The sequence below is a fragment of the Salvelinus fontinalis genome, unplaced genomic scaffold, assembly GCF_029448725.1.
Source record: "Salvelinus fontinalis isolate EN_2023a unplaced genomic scaffold, ASM2944872v1 scaffold_0124, whole genome shotgun sequence".
Lineage (NCBI taxonomy): Eukaryota > Metazoa > Chordata > Actinopteri > Salmoniformes > Salmonidae > Salvelinus > Salvelinus fontinalis.
Genome location: NW_026600333.1, coordinates 149,361 through 170,482, shown reverse-complemented (window position 1 = coordinate 170,482; position 21,122 = coordinate 149,361). Strand labels below are relative to the sequence as shown.

The 21,122-nt window shown below is 46.0% G+C and overlaps 1 protein-coding gene across 9 annotated transcripts in view; it reads left to right on the top strand.

Annotated features, from left to right (window-relative positions):
• The first annotated feature begins 2,715 nt into the window (after nt 1-2,715).
• Nucleotides 2,716-21,122, top strand: part of LOC129843358 (protein FAM117B-like) — a 30,840-nt gene continuing 12,433 nt past the window's right edge. For 8 of the 9 annotated variants that reach the window (XR_008757820.1, XR_008757823.1, XR_008757817.1 and 5 more), the window contains exons 1-5: nt 2,716-3,227; nt 7,573-7,716; nt 7,814-7,897; nt 15,930-16,043; nt 20,758-20,895. Coding sequence is in view for 2 of the 9 variants with exons in the window: in XM_055912058.1 (XP_055768033.1) it covers nt 7,696-7,716; nt 7,814-7,897; nt 15,930-16,043; nt 20,758-20,895 (357 nt within the window). In the remaining 7 variants the exon portion in view is untranslated. The remainder of the gene's footprint in view (nt 3,228-7,572; nt 7,717-7,813; nt 7,898-15,929; nt 16,044-20,757; nt 20,896-21,122) is intronic. The other variant, XM_055912059.1, reaches the window with a different exon arrangement.

Genomic DNA, 21,122 nt, shown 5'->3' with positions numbered 1-21,122 from the left:
TGTATTAAACACAGTGGTATAGTTATTATAACTCAGGGTAATACATGTATTAAACACAGTGGTATAGTTATTATAACTCAGGGTAATACATGTATTAAACACAGTGGTATAGTTATTATAACTCAGGGTAGGTAATACATGTATTAAACACAGTGGTATAGTTATTATAACTCAGGGTAATACATGTATTAAACACAGTGGTATAGTTATTATAACTCAGGGTAATACATGTATTAAACACAGTGGTATAGTTATTATAACTCAGGGTAATACATGTATTAAACACAGTGGTATAGTTATTATAACTCAGGGTAATACATGTATTAAACACAGTGGTATAGTTATTATAACTCAGGGTAATACATGTATTAAACACAGTGGTATAGTTATTATAACTCAGGGTAATACATGTATTAAACACAGTGGTATAGTTATTATAACTCAGGGTAATACATGTATTAAACACAGTGGTATAGTTATTATAACTCAGGGTAATACATGTATTAAACACAGTGGTATAGTTATTATAACTCAGGGTAATACATGTATAAAACACAGTGGTATAGTTATTATAACTCAGGGTAATACATGTATTAAACACAGTGGTATAGTTATTATAACTCAGGGTAATACATGTATTAAACACAGTGGTATAGTTATTATAACTCAGGGTAATACATGTATTAAACACAGTGGTATAGTTATTATAACTCAGGGTAATACATGTATTAAACACAGTGGTATAGTTATTATAACTCAGGGTAATACATGTATTAAACACAGTGGTATAGTTATTATAACTCAGGGTAATACATGTATTAAACACAGTGGTATAGTTATTATAACTCAGGGTAATACATGTATTAAACACAGTGGTATAGTTATTATAACTCAGGGTAATACATGTATAAAACACAGTGGTATAGTTATTATAACTCAGGGTAATACATGTATTAAACACAGTGGTATAGTTATTATAATACATGTATAAAACACATACATTTACTGCGACCTGGCAGTAAATGTATCACTAGTCACTTTAAACAATGTCACTTTATATAATGTTTACATACCCTACATTACTCATCTCATATGTATATACTGTACTCTATACCATCTACTGCATCTTGACTATGCCGCTCGGCCATTGCTCATCCATATATTTATATGTACATATTCTTAATCATTCCTTTACACTTGTGTGTATAAAGTAGTCGTTGTGAAATTGTTAGATTACTTGTTAGATATTACTACACGGTCGGGAACTAGAAGCACAAGGATTTCTCTACACTCGCATTAACATCTGCTAACCACGTGTATGTAACCAATAATATTTGATTTGATTTGGTTCAGTGTTGCTAGGCTCGAAGCAAGCGTTATTTAGCTAGTCTGGTGGGCTGGTGTCACTGGACAGCTCGTAGCTGGGTCCCGTTGTAATCCGTATGAAATGAAGGACGCGTGTATCTGGAGAATGTCTGTCTCCTCCTCATATCTATTAACGTCTCAGATATCCTGTAGATAGAGAGTTTTCAGAACCACTTGTCAAACTTGATTTAAAATGTATCAATGTGTTCCTTTTGTTCCTGTCCGAGGTTAAAATCCCTGTGTGAAAGATGTATGGGGTGGAGGGATGTTTTGTTCCTGTGAGGGTAAAATCCCTGTGTGAAAGATGTATGGGGTGGAGGGATGTTTTGTTCCTGTGAGGGTAAAATCCCTGTGTGAAAGATGTATGGGGTGGAGGGATGTTTTGTTCCTGTGAGGGTAAAATCCCTGTGTGAAAGATGTATGGGGTGGAGGGATGTTTTGTTCCTGTGAGGGTAAAATCCCTGTGTGAAAGATGTATGGGGTGGAGGGATGTTTTGTTCCTGTGAGGGTAAAATCCCTGTGTGAAAGATGTATGGGGTGGAGGGATGTTTTGTTCCTGTGAGGGTAAAATCCCTGTGTGAAATATGTATGGGGTGGAGGGATGTGTTTTGTTCCTGTGAGGGTAAAATCCCTGTGTGAAAGATGTATGGGTGGAGGGATGTTTTGTTCCTGTGAGGGTAAAATCCCTGTGTGAAAGATGTATGGGGTGGAGGGATGTGTTTTGTTCCTGTGAGGGTAAATCCCTACGTGAAAGATGTATGGGGTGGAGGGATGTGTTTTGTTCCTGTGAGGGTAAATCCCTACGTGAAAGATGTATGGGGTGGAGGGATGTGTTTTGTTCCTGTGAGGGTAAAATCCCTACGTGAAAGATGTATGGGGTGGAGGGATGTGTTTTGTTCCTGTGAGGGTAAATCCCTACGTGAAAGATGTATGGGGTGGAGGGATGTGTTTTGTTCCTGTCCGAGGGGGTGGAGGGATAAAACAAGGCGTTATCACATACATACTACCATTGCTGCACTGCTATCACACATTTTCCAACTCTAGGCACATAGACCTTCAAAACAATCCCTATGAGGCATTGTCACCCCCAGTGAGCCTGGCGGCCCGTGGCTCATGGCCTAAACACGGTATATTGTGTGTTGCTGACAACTGCCTCAAAGTCTATTTGATTTCAGTCACTGTTTTTATTCTGTTACTGAGAATAATCCGTTCCCTGACTGTTAAACCCATATAGACCTGTGGGTTTGAGCCCCAGTCCGCATGGAAACCACCGCACCGTTATTTATACGGTAGGTCTATGCAGTCGCCCCGCACACGCGCGCCTTGGTTCGTGGAAATCATCTGCACCACGCGCCCTAGCAACTGCGGCATCAGCACGAGCAGCGTGGTGACTCGCTACGACAAAGCCACGCACGGATCCGCTGTAACGGTCTCTCTCCGCTCTGCAAGCAACACATCCTCCATCCCCAGCCCTGTTATTTGTTATTTCCCTGATATTCTTCGCGCTAATCTGCAACGTGGATCCTCGCTATCTGAAATATTTTACATCGTTTTCATCGGATGATATATTTTCACCATCACGACAAAACGGACTGCTCATCCTCATTATCAACAACACCGCGCGTTTCAGCGGGCAGGCTACAGCAACGCCCATAGCAACCTCTCTATGCGCATCCACGAGCCATCTGTTCATTACTGCTTGTTTGTGTCTGTCGTCTCCGTCTCCGACATCTCTGCTCGGCTGTCGCCCTCTCCCGGTTCCCCCCCCTGATCCCCCCCAGTCTCGTCTCCAGAATAGCGGCAGGTCTCATCTCTCGCCTCGCTGCTGGGCACGTACCCTCCATCACAAGGCCTCTTCACAGGTGAGCCAATCACTGGATCTGATTATCAAACGGATAGTACTACCGGTAATGAATGCACGGGTCGGCATTGATCATACATTTATAATTTATCTTCTCTTGATCATGGCTGTGTGTTCTTAATAGTGATGACTACTGTAACATGTTGTTGTCCAATGTTTAAGAGTATGGTCCTGCAGAGAGAGAGAGAGGGAGAAAGAGGGGAGAAAGAGAGAGCACATTGTTGGCATCTGGTTTGTGTTTGGATCCAGATAGGCCAGTATGAAGTGCCCTCGTCCCTTAGCAACAGTGATGCTTGGTTCTGAGGGAAAGGGAGGGCTCTGCTGACAAATATAGCTTCTCTGCTGGACCAGCTCTCTCTCTTGTATTAGGGTTAATCTGAGCAGCATGACAATAACAGCAGACTCAGCTTGTTTCTTAATTGAAACAGGGTAGAGGGCACAGGGGGTAGAGGGCACAGGGGGTAGAGGGGACAGGGGGTAGAGGGGACAGGAGGATATCTGGGGACAGGAGGATATCTGGGGACAGGAGGATATGTGGGGACACGAGGTAGAGGAGACGGGGTATCTGGGGACAGGGGGTAGAGGGGACAGGAGGATATCTGGGGACAGGAGGTAGAGGGGACAGGGGGTAGAGGGGACAGGAGGATATCTGGGGACAGGGGGTAGAGGAGACAGGGGGTAGAGGAGACAGGGGGTAGAGGGGACAGGAGGATATCTGGGGACAAGGGGTAGAGGGGACAGGAGGATATCTAGGGACAAGGGGTAGAGGGGACAGGGGGTAGAGGAGACAGGGGGTAGAGGGGACAGGGGGTAGAGGGGACAGGGGGTAGAGGGGACAGGAGGATATCTGGGGACAGGGGGTAGAGGGGACAGGAGGATGTCTGGGGACAGGGGGTAGAGGGGACAGGAGGATATCTGGGGACAGGGGGTAGAGGGGACAGGAGGATGTCTGGGGACAGGGGGTAGAGGGGACAGGGGGTAGAGGGGACAGGGGGTAGAGGGGAAGGGAGGATATCTGGGGACAAGGGGTAGAGGAGAAGGGAGGATATCTGGGGACAGGGGGTAGAGGGCACAGGGGGTAGAGGGGACAGGGGGATATCTGGGGACAGGGGGTAGAGGGGACAGGGGGTAGAGGGGACAGGGGGTAGAGGGGACAGGGGGATATCTGGGGACAGGGGGTAGAGGGGACAGGGGGTAGAGGGGACAGGAGGATATCTGGGGACAGGGGGTAGAGGAGACAGGGGGTAGAGGGGACAGGAGGATATCTGGGGACAAGGGGTAGAGGGGACAGGAGGATATCTAGGGACAAGGGGTAGAGGGGACAGGGGGTAGAGGGGACAGGGGGTAGAGGGGACAGGGGGTAGAGGGGACAGGGGGTAGAGGGGACAGGAGGATATCTGGGGACAGGGGGTAGAGGGGACAGGAGGATGTCTGGGGACAGGGGGTAGAGGGGACAGGAGGATATCTGGGGACAGGGGGTAGAGGGGACAGGAGGATGTCTGGGGACAGGGGGTAGAGGGGACAGGGGGTAGAGGGGACAGGGGGTAGAGGGGAAGGGAGGATATCTGGGGACAAGGGGTAGAGGAGAAGGGAGGATATCTGGGGACAGGGGGTAGAGGGCACAGGGGGTAGAGGGGACAGGGGGATATGTGGGGACAGGGGGTAGAGGGGACAGGGGGTAGAGGGGACAGGGGGTAGAGGGGACAGGGGGATATCTGGGGACAAGGGGTAGAGGGGACAGGGGGTAGAGGGGACAGGGGGTAGAGGGGACAGGAGGATATCTGGGGACAAGGGGTAGAGGGGGTAGAGGGGACAGGGGGTAGAGGGGACAGGGGGTAGAGGGCACAGGGGGTAGAGGGGACAGGGGGATATCTGGGGACAGGGGATATCTGGGGACAGGGGGTAGAGGGGAAGGGAGGATATCTGGGGACAGGAGGATATCTGGGGACAGGAGGATATCTGGGGACCGAGGGTAGAGGAGACCGGGTAAAGGGGACAAGGGGTAGATGGTCTGTATGAGGGGTTATATGGCTGGGTTGGATGGTCTGTATGAGGGGTTATATGGCTGGGGTAGATGGTCTGTATGAGGGGTTATATGGCTGGGGTAGATGGTCTGTATGAGGGGTTATATGGCTGGGGTAGATGGTCTGTATGAGGGGTTATATGGCTGGGGTAGATGGTCTGTATGAGGGGTTATATGGCTGGGTTGGATGGTCTGTATGAGGGGTTATATGGCTGGGGTAGATGGTCTGTATGAGGGGTTATATGGCTGGGGTAGATGGTCTGTATGAGGGGTTATATGGCTGGGTTGGATGGTCTGTATGAGGGGTTATATGGCTGGGGTAGATGGTCTGTATGAGGGGTTATATGGCTGGGGTAGATGGTCTGTATGAGGGGTTATATGGCTGGGTTGGATGGTCTGTATGAGGGGTTATATGGCTGGGTTGGATGGTCTGTATGAGGGGTTATATGGCTGGGTTGGATGGTCTGTATGAGGGGTTATATGGCTGGGTTGGATGGTCTGTATGATGGGTTATATGGCTGGGTTGGATGGTCTGTATGAGGGGTTATATGGCTGGGTTGGATGGTCTGTATGAGGGGTTATATGGTCTGTATGAGGGGTTGGATGGTCTGTATGAGGGGTTATATGGCTGGGTTGGATGGTCTGTATGAGGGGTTATATGGCTGGGCTGGATGGTCTGTATGAGGGGTTATATGGCTGGGCTGGATGGTCTGTATGAGGGGTTGGATGGTCTGTATGAGGGGTTATATGGCTGGGTTGGATGGTCTGTATGAGGGGTTATATGGCTGGGCTGGATGGTCTGTATGAGGGGTTATATGGTCTGTATGAGGGGTTGGATGGTCTGTATGAGGGGTTATATGGCTGGCTTGGATGGTCTGTATGAGGGGTTATATGGCTGGGGTAGATGGTCTGTATGAGGGGTTATATGGCTGGGGTAGATGGTCTGTATGAGGGGTTATATGGCTGGGGTAGATGGTCTGTATGAGGGGTTATATGGCTGGGGTAGATGGTCTGTATGAGGGGTTATATGGCTGGGTTGGATGGTCTGTATGAGGGGTTATATGGCTGGGTTGGATGGTCTGTATGAGGGGTTATATGGCTGGGCTGGATGGTCTGTATGAGGGGTTATATGGTCTGTATGAGGGGTTATATGGCTGGGTTGGATGGTCTGTATGAGGGGTTATATGGTCTGTATGATGGGTTAGGGTTTATATGGCTGGGCTGGATGGTCTGTATGAGGGGTTATATGGCTGGGCTGGATGGTCTGTATGAGGGGTTATATGGTCTGTATGATGGGTTATATGGCTGGGTTGGATGGTCTGTATGAGGGGTTATATGGCTGGGTTGGATGGTCTGTATGATGGGTTATATGGCTGGGTTGGATGGTCTGTATGATGGGTTATATGGCTTGGTTGGATGGTCTGTATGATGGGTTATATGGCTGGGTTGGATGGTCTGTATGAGGGGTTATATGGCTGGGTTGGATGGTCTGTATGAGGGGTTATATGGCTGGGTTGGATGGTCTGTATGAGGGGTTATATGGCTGGGTTGGATGGTTAGTGTGTATTGTATTGGTGGTTTACATCAGTGGGGCATCTGCCTCAGTCTGAGCATCTCACAGTAGAATCAGCTTTAGGCCTGTGGAGGGTTTGGGTTTGGACAGACAGAGGGGCAAACCATCTGTCTAGATGGCCCAGACCCTCCCCAGCCAACAGATGCTTATAGGGTCGCTCTGGGAAGATGGGCTTTCTGTTGTCTGTCTAGATGGCCCAGACCCTCCCCAGCCAACAGATGCTTATAGGGTCGCTCTGGGGAGATGGGCTTTCTGTTGTCTGTCTAGATGGCCCAGACCCTCCCCAACCAACAGATGCTTATAGGGTCGCTCTGGGGAGATGGGCTTTCTGTTGTCTGTCTAGCTGGCCCAGACCCTCCCCAGCCAACAGATGCTTATAGGGTCGCTCTGGGGAGATGGGCTTTCTGTTGTCTGTCTAGATGGCCCAGACCCTCCCCAACCATCAGATGCTTATAGGGTCGCTCTGGGGAGATGGGCTTTCTGTTGTCTGTCTAGATGGCCCAGACCCTCCCCAACCAACAGATGCTTATAGGGTCGCTCTGGGGAGATGGGCTTTCTGTTGTCTGTCTAGCTGGCCCAGACCCTCCCCAGCCAACAGATGCTTATAGGGTCGCTCTGGGGAGATGGGCTTTCTGTTGTTTACTAACACAAGGGCTGTTTACAAACAACTCTTTGCTAATTTGTTAGAATGAAATGTATTTCTTATTTTCCCTTCTCTTTTTCTCTTCCTGTCTTTCTGTCTTTCTGCAGAGAGCAGCTCCTCCCACTTCCTCTGGCTCCTCCCAGCTGTGGCCCCTACTGGGCACGCTCCCTGGCTCTTACCTGATTGGTCCCCGGCCTCAGGACGGAAGCCACGCCCACCACACTCCCTACATGAGGGACAAGGCCACTCAGGTGTGTGTGTGTGTGTGTGTGTGTGTGTGTGTGTGTGTGTGTGTGTGTGTGTGTGTTTGTTAGCATGCATCTCACCTGTCTCTCTCTGTGGTGTCAGACCCCCAGGGCCTGGGCGGACGAGAGGAGACGGGGGAGCCACAAGAGATCAGCCTCCTGCGGGAGCACCGACCAGCTCAAAGAGGTCAGTCTCTGCCTTTAGATACTGACAACATGGTGACACTCCACATAATAACAACATGGTGACACTCCACATAATAACATGGTGACACTCCACATAACAACATGGTGACACTCCACATAACAACATGGTGACACTCCACATAATAACATGGTGACACTCCACATAATAACATGGTGACACTCCACATAATAACATGGTGACACTCCACATAATAATATGGTGACACTCCACATAACAACATGGTGACACTCCACATAATAACATGGTGACACTCCACATAACAACATGGTGACACTCCACATAATAACATGGTGACACTCCACATAATAACATGGTGACACTCCACATAACAACATGGTGACACTCCACATAATAACATGGTGACACTCCACATAACAACATAGTGACACTCCACATAATAACATGGTGACACTCCACATAACAACATGGTGACACTCCACATAACAACATGGTGACACTCCACATAATAACATGGTGACACTCCACATAACAACAACATGGTGACACTCCAAATAACAACATAGTGACACTCCACATAACAACATGGTGACACTCCACATAATAACATGGTGACACTCCACATAATAACATGGTGACACTCCACATAACAACATGGTGACACTCCAAATAACAACATGGTGACACTCCACATAGTGACACTCCACATAATAACATGGTGACACTCCACATAACAGCATGGTGACACTCCACATAATAACAACATGGTGACACTCCACATAATAACATGGTGACACTCCACATAATAACATGGTGACACTCCACATAATAACATGGTGACACTCCACATAACAACATGGTGACACTCCACATAATAACAACATGGTGACACTCCACATAATAACATGGTGACACTCCACATAATAACATGGTGACACTCCACATAACAACATGGTGACACTCCACATAATAACATGGTGACACTCCACATAGTGACAACATGGTGACACTCCACATAACAACATGGTGACACTCCACATAATAACATGGTGACACTCCACATAACAACATGGTGACACTCCACATAACAACATGGTGACACTCCACATAATAACATAGTGACACTCCACATAACAACAACATGGTGACACTCCACATAATAACATGGTGACACTCCACATAATAACAACATGGTGACACTCCACATAACAACATGGTGACACTCCACATAACAACATAGTGACACTCCACATAATAACATGGTGACACTCCACATAATAACATGGTGACAACATGGTGACACTCCACATAATAACATAGTGACACTCCACATAATAATAACATGGTGACACTCCACATAATAACATGGTGACACTCCACATAACAACATGGTGACACTCCACATAACAACATAGTGACACTCCACATAATAACAACATGGTGACACTCCACATAATAACATGGTGACACTCCACATAATAACAACATGGTGACACTCCACATAACAACATGGTGACACTCCACATAACAACATGGTGACACTCCACATAATAACATGGTGACACTCCACATAACAACATGGTGACACTCCACATAACAACATAGTGACACTCCACATAACAACATGGTGACACTCCAAATAACAACATGGTGACACTCCACATAACAACATAGTGACACTCCACATAATAACATGGTGACACTCCACATAACAATAACATAGTGACACTCCACATAACAACATGGTGACACTCCACATAATAACATAGTGACACTCCACATAACAACATGGTGACACTCCACATAACAACATGGTGACACTCCACATAACAATAACATAGTGACACTCCACATAACAACATGGTGACACTCCACATAATAACATAGTGACACTCCACATAACAACAACATGGTGACACTCCACATAACAACATGGTGACACTCCACATAACAACATGGTGACACTCCACATAACAACATAGTGACACTCCACATAATAACATGGTGACACTCCACATAATAACAACATGGTGACACTCCACATAATAACATGGTGACACTCCACATAATAACATGGTGACACTCCACATAATAACATAGTGACACTCCACATAATAACATGGTGACACTCCACATAATAACATGGTGACACTCCACATAACAACAACATGGTGACACTCCACATAACAACATAGTGACACTCCACATAACAACATGGTGACACTCCACATAACAACATAGTGACACTCCACATAATAACATGGTGACACTCCACATAACAACATGGTGACACTCCACATAACAACATGGTGACACTCCACATAACAACATAGTGACACTCCACATAATAACATGGTGACACTCCACATAACAACAACATGGTGACACTCCACATAACAACATAGTGACACTCCACATAACAACATGGTGACACTCCACATAACAACATGGTGACACTCCACATAACAACATAGTGACACTCCACATAATAACATGGTGACAACATGGTGACACTCCACATAATAACATAGTGACACTCCACATAACAACAACATGGTGACACTCCACATAACAACATAGTGACACTCCACATAACAACATGGTGACACTCCACATAACAACATGGTGACACTCCACATAACAACATAGTGACACTCCACATAACAACAACATGGTGACACTCCACATAACAACATGGTGACACTCCACATAACAACATAGTGACACTCCACATAATAACATGGTGACACTCCACATAATAACATAGTGACACTCCACATAACAACAACATGGTGACACTCCACATAATAACATGGTGACACTCCACATAACAACATGGTGACACTCCACATAACAACATAGTGACACTCCACATAATAACATGGTGACACTCCACATAACAACATGGTGACACTCCACATAACAACATGGTGACACTCCACATAACAACATGGTGACACTCCACATAATAACATGGTGACACTCCACATAACAACAACATGGTGACACTCCACATAACAACATAGTGACACTCCACATAACAACATGGTGACACTCCACATAACAACATGGTGACACTCCACATAATAACATAGTGACACTCCACATAACAACATAGTGACACTCCACATAACAACATGGTGACACTCCACATAACAACATGGTGACACTCCACATAACAACATGGTGACACTCCACATAATAACATAGTGACACTCCACATAACAACATGGTGACACTCCACATAACAATAACATAGTGACACTCCAAATAATAACATGGTGACACTCCACATAACAACATGGTGACACTCCACATAACAACATGGTGACACTCCACATAATAACATAGTGACACTCCACATAACAACATGGTGACACTCCACATAACAATAACATAGTGACACTCCAAATAATAACATGGTGACACTCCACATAATAACATGGTGACACTCCACATAATAACATAGTGACACTCCACATAACAACATGGTGACACTCCACATAACAATAACATAGTGACACTCCAAATAATAACATAGTGACACTCCAAATAATAACATGGTGACACTCCACATAACAACATAGTGACACTCCACATAACAACATGGTGACACTCCACATAGTGACAACATGGTGACACTCCACATAGTGACATAATTACACTCCACATAGTGACATAATTACACTCCACATAACAACATGGTGACACTCCACATAACAACATGGTGACACTCCACATAACAACATGGTGACACTCCACATAATAACATAGTGACACTCCACATAACAACATAGTGACACTCCACATAACAACATGGTGACACTCCACATAATAACATGGTGACACTCCACATAATAACATAGTGACACTCCACATAATAACATGGTGACAACATAGTGACACTCCACATAACAACATAGTGACAACATAGTGACAACATAGTGACACTCCACATAATAACATGGTGACACTCCACATAACAACATAGTGACACTCCACATAATAACATGGTGACAACATAGTGACACTCCACATAACAACATAGTGATAACATAGTGACAACATAGTGACAACATGGTGACAACATAGTGACAACATAGTGACAACATAGTGACAACATAGTGACAACATAGTGACAACATAGTGACAACATAGTGACAACATAGTGACAACATAGTGATAACATAGTGACAACATAGTGATAACATAGTGACAACATAGTGACAACATAGTGATAACATAGTGACAACATAGTGACAACATAGTGACAACATAGTGATAACATAGTGACAACATAGTGACAACATAGTGATAACATAGTGACAACATAGTGACAACATAGTGATAACATAGTGACAACATAGTGACAACATAGTGATAACATAGTGACAACATAGTGATAACATAGTGACAACATAGTGACAACATAGTGACAACATAGTGACAACATAGTGATAACATAGTGACAACATAGTGACAACATAGTGACAACATAGTGACAACATAGTGATAACATAGTGACAACTCTCCACATCTTTGTGCTTAGATAACAACATCCTATCAGTATAACTCCTAACCCAGCAACTCTTCTCCAGATCGCTATATCAACATCCTATCAGTATAACTCCTAACCCAGCAACTCTTCTCCAGATCGCTATATCAACATCCTATCAGTATAACTCCTAACCCAGCAACTCTTCTCTTCTCCAGATCGCTATAACAACATCCTATCAGTATAACTCCTAACCCAGCAACTCTTCTCCAGATCGCTATATCAACATCCTATCAGTATAACTCCTAACCCAGCAACTCTTCTCCAGATCGCTATATCAACATCCTATCAGTATAACTCCTAACCCAGCAACTCTTCTCCAGATCGCTATATCAACATCCTATCAGTATAACTCCTAACCCAGCAACTCTTCTCCAGATCGCTATATCAACATCCTATCAGTATAACTCCTAACCCAGCAACTCTTCTCCAGATCGCTATATCAACATCCTATCAGTATAACTCCTAACCCAGCAACTCTTCTCTTCTCCAGATCGCTATATCAACATCCTATCAGTATAACTCCTAACCCAGCAACTCTTCTCCAGATCGCTATAACAACATCCTATCAGTATAACTCCTAACCCAGCAACTCTTCTCCAGATCGCTATAACAACATCCTATCAGTATAACTCCTAACCCAGCAACTCTTCTCTTCTCCAGATCGCTATATCAACATCCTATCAGTATAACTCCTAACCCAGCAACTCTTCTCCAGATCGCTATATCAACATCCTATCAGTATAACTCCTAACCCAGCAACTCTTCTCTTCTCCAGATCGCTATAACAACATCCTATCAGTATAACTCCTAACCCAGCAACTCTTCTCTGCTCCAGATCGCTATATCAACATCCTATCAGTATAACTCCTAACCCAGCAACTCTTCTCCAGATCGCTATAACAACATCCTATCAGTATAACTCCTAACCCAGCAACTCTGCTACAGATCGCTATATCAACATCCTATCAGTATAACTCCTAACCCAGCAACTCTTCTCCAGATCGCTATATCAACATCCTATCAGTATAACTCCTAACCCAGCAACTCTTCTCCAGATCGCTATATCAACATCCTATCAGTATACCTCCTAACCCAGCAACTCTTCTCCAGATCGCTATATCAACATCCTATCAGTATAACTCCTAACCCAGCAACTCTTCTCTTCTCCATATCGCTATATCAACATCCTATCAGTATAACTCCTAACCCAGCAACTCTTCTCCAGATCGCTATATCAACATCCTATCAGTATAACTCCTAACCCAGCAACTCTTCTCCAGATCGCTATAACAACATCATATCAGTATAACTCCTAACCCAGCAACTCTTCTCCAGATCGCTATATCAACATCCTATCAGTATAACTCCTAACCCAGCAACTCTTCTCCAGATCGCTATAACAACATCCTATCAGTATAACTCCTAACCCAGCAACTCTTCTCCAGATCGCTATATCAACATCCTATCAGTATAACTCCTAACCCAGCAACTCTTCTCTTCTCCAGATCGCTATATCAACATCCTATCAGTATAACTCCTAACCCAGCAACTCTTCTCTTCTCCAGATCGCTATAACAACATCCTATCAGTATAACTCCTAACCCAGCAACTCTTCTCCAGATCGCTATATCAACATCCTATCAGTATAACTCCTAACCCAGCAACTCTTCTCTTCTCCAGATCGCTATATCAACATCCTATCAGTATAACTCCTAACCCAGCAACTCTTCTCTTCTCCAGATCGCTATATCAACATCCTATCAGTATAACTCCTAACCCAGCAACTCTTCTCTGCTACAGATCGCTATATCAACATCCTATCAGTATACCCCCTAACCCAGCAACTCTTCTCTGCTACAGATCGCTATATCAACATCCTATCAGTATAACTCCTAACCCAGCAACTCTTCTCCAGATCGCTATATCAACATCCTATCAGTATAACCCCTAACCCAGCAACTCTTCTCCAGATCGCTATATCAACATCCTATCAGTATAACTCCTAACCCAGCAACTCTTCTCCAGATCGCTATAACAACATCCTATCAGTATAACTCCTAACCCAGCAACTCTTCTCCAGATCGCTATATCAACATCCTATCAGTATAACTCCTAACCCAGCAACTCTTCTCCAGATCGCTATATCAACATCCTATCAGTATAACTCCTAACCCAGCAACTCTTCTCCAGATCGCTATAACAACATCCTATCAGTATAACTCCTAACCCAGCAACTCTTCTCTGCTACAGATCGCTATATCAACATCCTATCAGTATACCCCCTAACCCAGCAACTCTTCTCTGCTACAGATCGCTATATCAACATCCTATCAGTATAACTCCTAACCCAGCAACTCTTCTCTGCTACAGATCGCTATATCAACATCCTATCAGTATACCCCCTAACCCAGCAACTCTTCTCCATATCGCTATATCAACATCCTATCAGTATAACTCCTAACCCAGCAACTCTTCTCTTCTCCAGATCGCTATATCAACATCCTATCAGTATAACTCCTAACCCAGCAACTCTTCTCCAGATCGCTATATCAACATCCTATCAGTATACCCCCTAACCCAGCAACTCTTCTCCAGATCGCTATATCAACATCCTATCAGTATAACCCCTAACCCAGCAACTCTTCTCCAGATCGCTATATCAACATCCTATCAGTATGCCCCCTAACCCAGCAACTCTTCTCCATATCGCTATATCAACATCCTATCAGTATAACTCCTAACCCAGCAACTCTTCTCTTCTCCAGATCGCTATATCAACATCCTATCAGTATAACTCCTAACCCAGCAACTCTTCTCCAGATCGCTATATCAACATCCTATCAGTATAACTCCTAACCCAGCAACTCTTCTCCAGATCGCTATATCAACATCCTATCAGTATAACTCCTAACCCAGCAACTCTTCTCCAGATCGCTATATCAACATCCTATCAGTATAACTCCTAACCCAGCAACTCTTCTCCAGATCGCTATAACAACATCCTATCAGTATAACTCCTAACCCAGCAACTCTTCTCCAGATCGCTATATCAACATCCTATCAGTATAACTCCTAACCCAGCAACTCTTCTCTTCTCCAGATCGCTATATCAACATCCTATCAGTATAACTCCTAACCCAGCAACTCTTCTCCAGATCGCTATATCAACATCCTATCAGTATAACTCCTAACCCAGCAACTCTTCTCCAGATCGCTATAACAACATCCTATCAGTATAACTCCTAACCCAGCAACTCTTCTCCAGATCGCTATATCAACATCCTATCAGTATAACTCCTAACCCAGCAACTCTTCTCCAGATCGCTATATCAACATCCTATCAGTATAACTCCTAACCCAGCAACTCTTCTCTGCTCCAGATCGCTATATCAACATCCTATCAGTATAACCCCTAACCCAGCAACTCTTCTCCAGATCGCTATATCAACATCCTATCAGTATACCCCCTAACCCAGGAACTCTTCTCTGCTACAGATCGCTAAGTTACGACAGCAACTCCAGCGTAGTAAGCGCAGCAGCCGTCACCGCCGGGACAAGGACCGCAAGTCCCCCTTCAACGGGAGTCATGCTGCCATCATCCAGTCACAGGTACCCTACCCTGAGCCTCATTCTATCTACTCCTTCCCCTAACCCCCATCATCCAGTCACAGGTACCCTACCCTGAGCCTCATTCTATCTACTCCTTCCCCTAACCCCATCATCCAGTCACAGGTACCCTACCCTGAGCCTCATTCTATCTACTCCTTCCCCTAACCCCATCATCCAGTCACAGGTACCCTACCCTGAGCCTCATTCTATCTACTCCTTCCCCTAACCCCCATCATCCAGTCACAGGTACCCTACCCTGAGCCTCATTCTATCTACTCCTTCCCCTAACCTCATCATCCAGTCACAGGTACCCTACCCTGAGCCTCATTCTATCTACTCCTTCCCCTAACCCCATCATCCAGTCACAGGTACCCTACCCTGAGCCTCATTCTATCTACTCCTTCCCCTAACCCCATCATCCAGTCACAGGTACCCTACCCTGAGCCTCATTCTATCTACTCCTTCCCCTAACCCCCATCATCCAGTCACAGGTACCCTACCCTGAGCCTCATTCTATCTACTCCTTCCCCTAACCCCATCATCCAGTCACAGGTACCCTACCCTGAGCCTCATTCTATCTACTCCTTCCCCTAACCCCCATCTCTAAGGGATAACCCTAACCCCCATCTCTAAGGGATAACCCTAACCCCCATCTCTAAGGGTTAACCCTAACCCCCATCTCTAAGGGTTAACCCCATCCCCATCTCTAAGGGTTAACCCTAACCCCATCTCTAAGGGTTAACTCTAACTCCATCTCTAAGGGTTAACCCTAACCCCCATCTCTAAGGGTTAACCCTAACCCCCATCTCTGAGGGTTAACGCTAACCCCCATCTCTAAGGGTTAACCCTAACCCCATCTCTAAGGGTTAACCCCATCCCCATCTCTAAGGGTTAACCCTAACCCAATCTCTAAGGGTTAACCCTAACCCCATCTCTAAGGGTTAACCCTAACCCCATCTCTAAGGGTTAACCCCATCCCCATCTCTAAGGGTTAACCCTAACCCCCATCTCTAAGGGTTAACCCCATCCCCATCTCTAAGGGTTAACCCTAACCCCATCTCTAAGGGTTAACCCTAACCCCATCTCTAAGGGTTAACCCCATCCCCATCTCTAAGGGTTAACCCTAACCCCATCTCTAAGGGTTAACCCTAACCCCATCTCTAAGGGTTAACCCCATCCCCATCTCTAAGGGTTAACCCTAACCCCATCTCTAAGGGTTAACCCTAACCCCATCTCTAAGGGTTAACTCTAACCCCATCTCTAAGGGTTAACTCTAACCCCATCTCTAAGGGTTAACCCTAACCCCCATCTCTAAGGGTTAACTCTAACCCCCATCTCTAAGGGTTAACCCCATCCCCATCTCTAAGGGTTAACCCTAACCCCATCTCTAAGGGTTAACCCTAACTCCATCTCTAAGGGTTAACTCTAACCCCATCTCTAAGGGTCATAAGGGTTAACCCTAACCCCCATCTCTAAGGGTTAACCCTAACCCCCATCTCTAAGGGTTAACCCCATCCCCATCTCTAAGAGTTAACCCTAACCCCATCTCTAAGGGTTAACTCTAACCCCATCTCTAAGGGTTAACCCTAACCCCATCTCTAAGGGTTAACCCTAACCCCATCTCTAAGGGTTAACTCTAACCCCATCTCTAAGGGTTAACCCTAACCCCATCTCTAAGGGTTAACCCTAACCCCATCTCTAAGGGTTAACTCTAACCCCATCTCTAAGGGTTAACCCTAACCCCATCTCTAAGGGTTAACTCTAACCCCTGTCTGTAAGGCCCAGATGCCCAATAAGACCATCTCTAAGGGTTAACTCTACCACTAACCCCTGTCTGTAAGGCCCAGATCCCCAATAACACCATCTCTAAGGGTTAACTCTAACCCCTGTCTGTAAGGCCCAGATGCCCAATAAGACCACCTCTAAGGGTTAACTCTAACCCCTGTCTGTAAGGCCCAGATGCCCAATAAGACCACCTCTAAGGGTTAACTCTAACCCCTGTCTGTAAGGCCCAGATCCCCAATAACACCATCTCTAAGGGTTAACTCTAACCCCTGTCTGTAAGGCCCAGATGCCCAATAAGACCATCTCTAAGGGTTAACTCTACCACTAACCCCTGTCTGTAAGGCCCAGATGCCCAATAACACCATCTCTAAGGGTTAACCCCCATCTCTAAGGGTTAACTCTAACCCCTGTCTGTAAGGCCCAGATGCCCAATAAGACCACCTCTAAGGGTTAACTCTAACCCCTGTCTGTAAGGCCCAGATGCCCAATAACACCATCTCTAAGGGTTAACTCTAACCCCTGTCTGTAAGGCCCAGATGCCCAATAAGACCACCTCTAAGGGTTAACCCCCATCTCTAAGGGTTAACTCTAACCCCTGTCTGTAAGGCCCAGATGCCCAATAACACCATCTCTAAGGGTTAACTCTAACCCCTGTCTGTAAGGCCCAGATGCCCAATAACACCATCTCTAAGGGTTAACTCTAACCCCTGTCTGTAAGGCCCAGATGCCCAATAACCCCATCTCTAAGGGTTAACTCTACCACTAACCCCTGTCTGTAAGGCCCAGATGCCCAATAACACCATCTCTAAGGGTTAACCCCCATCTCTAAGGGTTAACTCTAACCCCTGTCTGTAAGGCTCAGATGCCCAATAACCCCATCTCTAAGGGTTAACTCTAACCCCTGTCTGTAAGGCTCAGATGCCCAATAACACCATCTCTAAGGGTTAACTCTAACCCCTGTCTGTAAGGCCCAGATGCCCAATAAGACCATCTCTAAGGGTTAACTCTAACCCCTGTCTGTAAGGCCCAGATGCCCAATAAGACCATCTCTAAGGGTTAACTCTAACCCCTGTCTGTAAGGCCCAGATCCCCAATAACACCATCTCTAAGGGTTAACCCTAACCCCATCTCTAAGGGTTAACCCTAACCCCATCTCTAAGGGTTAACTCTACCACTAACCCCTGTCTGTAAGGCCCAGATGCCCAATAAGACCACCTCTAAGGGTTAACTCTACCACTAACCCCTGTCTGTAAGGCCCAGATGCCCAATAAGACCATCTCTAAGGGTTAACTCTAACCCCTGTCTGTAAGGCCCAGATCCCCAATAACACCATCTCTAAGGGTTAACCCTAACCCCATCTCTAAGGGTTAACTCTACCACTAACCCCCGTCTGTAAGGCCCAGATCCCCAATAAGACCATCTCTAAGGGTTAACCCTAACCCCATCTCTAAGGGTTAACTCTAACCCCTGTCTGTAAGGCCCAGATCCCCAATAACACCATCTCTAAGGGTTAACTCTAACCCCTGTCTGTAAGGCCCAGATGCCCAATAACACCATCTCTAAGGGTTAACTCTAACCCCTGTCTGTAAGGCCCAGATGCCCAATAAGACCTTCTCAAAGGGTTAACTCTAACCCCCGTCTGTAAGGCCCAGATCCCCAATAAGACCATCTCTAAGGGTTAACCCTAACCCCATCTCTAAGGGTTAACTCTAACCCCTGTCTGTAAGGCCCAGATGCCCAATAAGACCATCTCTAAGGGTTAACTCTAACCCCCGTCTGTAAGGCCCAGATCCCCAATAACACCACCTCTAAGGGTTAACTCTAACCCCTGTCTGTAAGGCCCAGATGCCCAATAACACCATCTCTAAGGGTTAACTCTAACCCCTGTCTGTAAGGCCCAGATGCCCAATAAGACCATCTCTAAGGGTTAACTCTAACACCATCTCTAAGGGTTAACTCTAACCCCTGTCTGTAAGGCCCAGATGCCCAATAAGACCACCTCTAAGGGTTAACTCTAACCCCCATCTGTAAGGCCCAGATGCCCAATAAGACCTTCTCTAAGGGTTAACTCTAACCCCTGTCTGTAAGGCCCAGATGCCCAATAAGACCACCTCTAAGGGTTAACTCTAACCCCATCTCTAAGGGTTAACTCTAACCCCATCTCTAAGGGTTAACTCTAACCCCTGTCTGTAAGGCCCAGATGCCCAATAAGACCATCTCTAAGGGTTAACTCTACCACTAACCCCTGTCTGTAAGGCCCAGATCCCCAATAACACCATCTCTAAGGGTTAACTCTAACCCCTGTCTGTAAGGCCCAGATCCCCAATAAGACCACCTCTAAGGGTTAACTCTACCACTAACCCCTGTCTGTAAGGCCCAGATCCCCAATAAGACCATCTCTAAGGGTTAACCCTAACCCCATCTCTAAGGGTTAACTCTAACCCCTGTCTGTAAGGCCCAGATGCCCAATAAGACCATCTCTAAGGGTTAACTCTACCACTAACCCCTGTCTGTAAGGCCCAGATGCCCAATAACCCCATCTCTAAGGGTTAACTCTAACCCCTGTCTGTAAGGCCCAGATCCCCAATAAGACCATCTCTAAGGGTTAACCCTAACCCCATCTCTAAGGGTTAACTCTAACCCCTGTCTGTAAGGCCCAGATCCCCAATAAGACCACCTCTAAGGGTTAACCCCCATCTCTAAGGGTTAACTCTAACCCCTGTCTGTAAGGCCCAGATGCCCAATAACCCCATCTCTAAGGGTTAACTCTACCACTAACCCCTGTCTGTAAGGCCCAGATCCCCAATAAGACCATCTCTAAGGGTTAACTCTAACCCCTGTCTGTAAGGCCCAGATGCCCAATAACACCATCTCTAAGGGTTAACTCTAACCCCATCTCTAAGGGTTAACTCTAACCCCTGTCTGTAAGGCCCAGATGCCCAATAAGACCATCTTGATCGCCAAGCCGACGGCGCCGCGCTTCCGGAACAGTGTGGAGGGTCTCAACCAGGAGATTGAACGCATCATCATCCGTGACACGCCACAACTACGAGATGAGGTCATTATTGTGAGTCCTTGTTCTTGTTAACACACACACACACTGCCACACACACACTGCCACACACACACACACACGCACTGACACACACACATACACACACACACACACACACACACACACACACACACACACACACACACACACACACACACACACACACACGCACTCACTGCCACACGCACACACACACACACACACACACAGACACACACTGCCACACACACACACACACA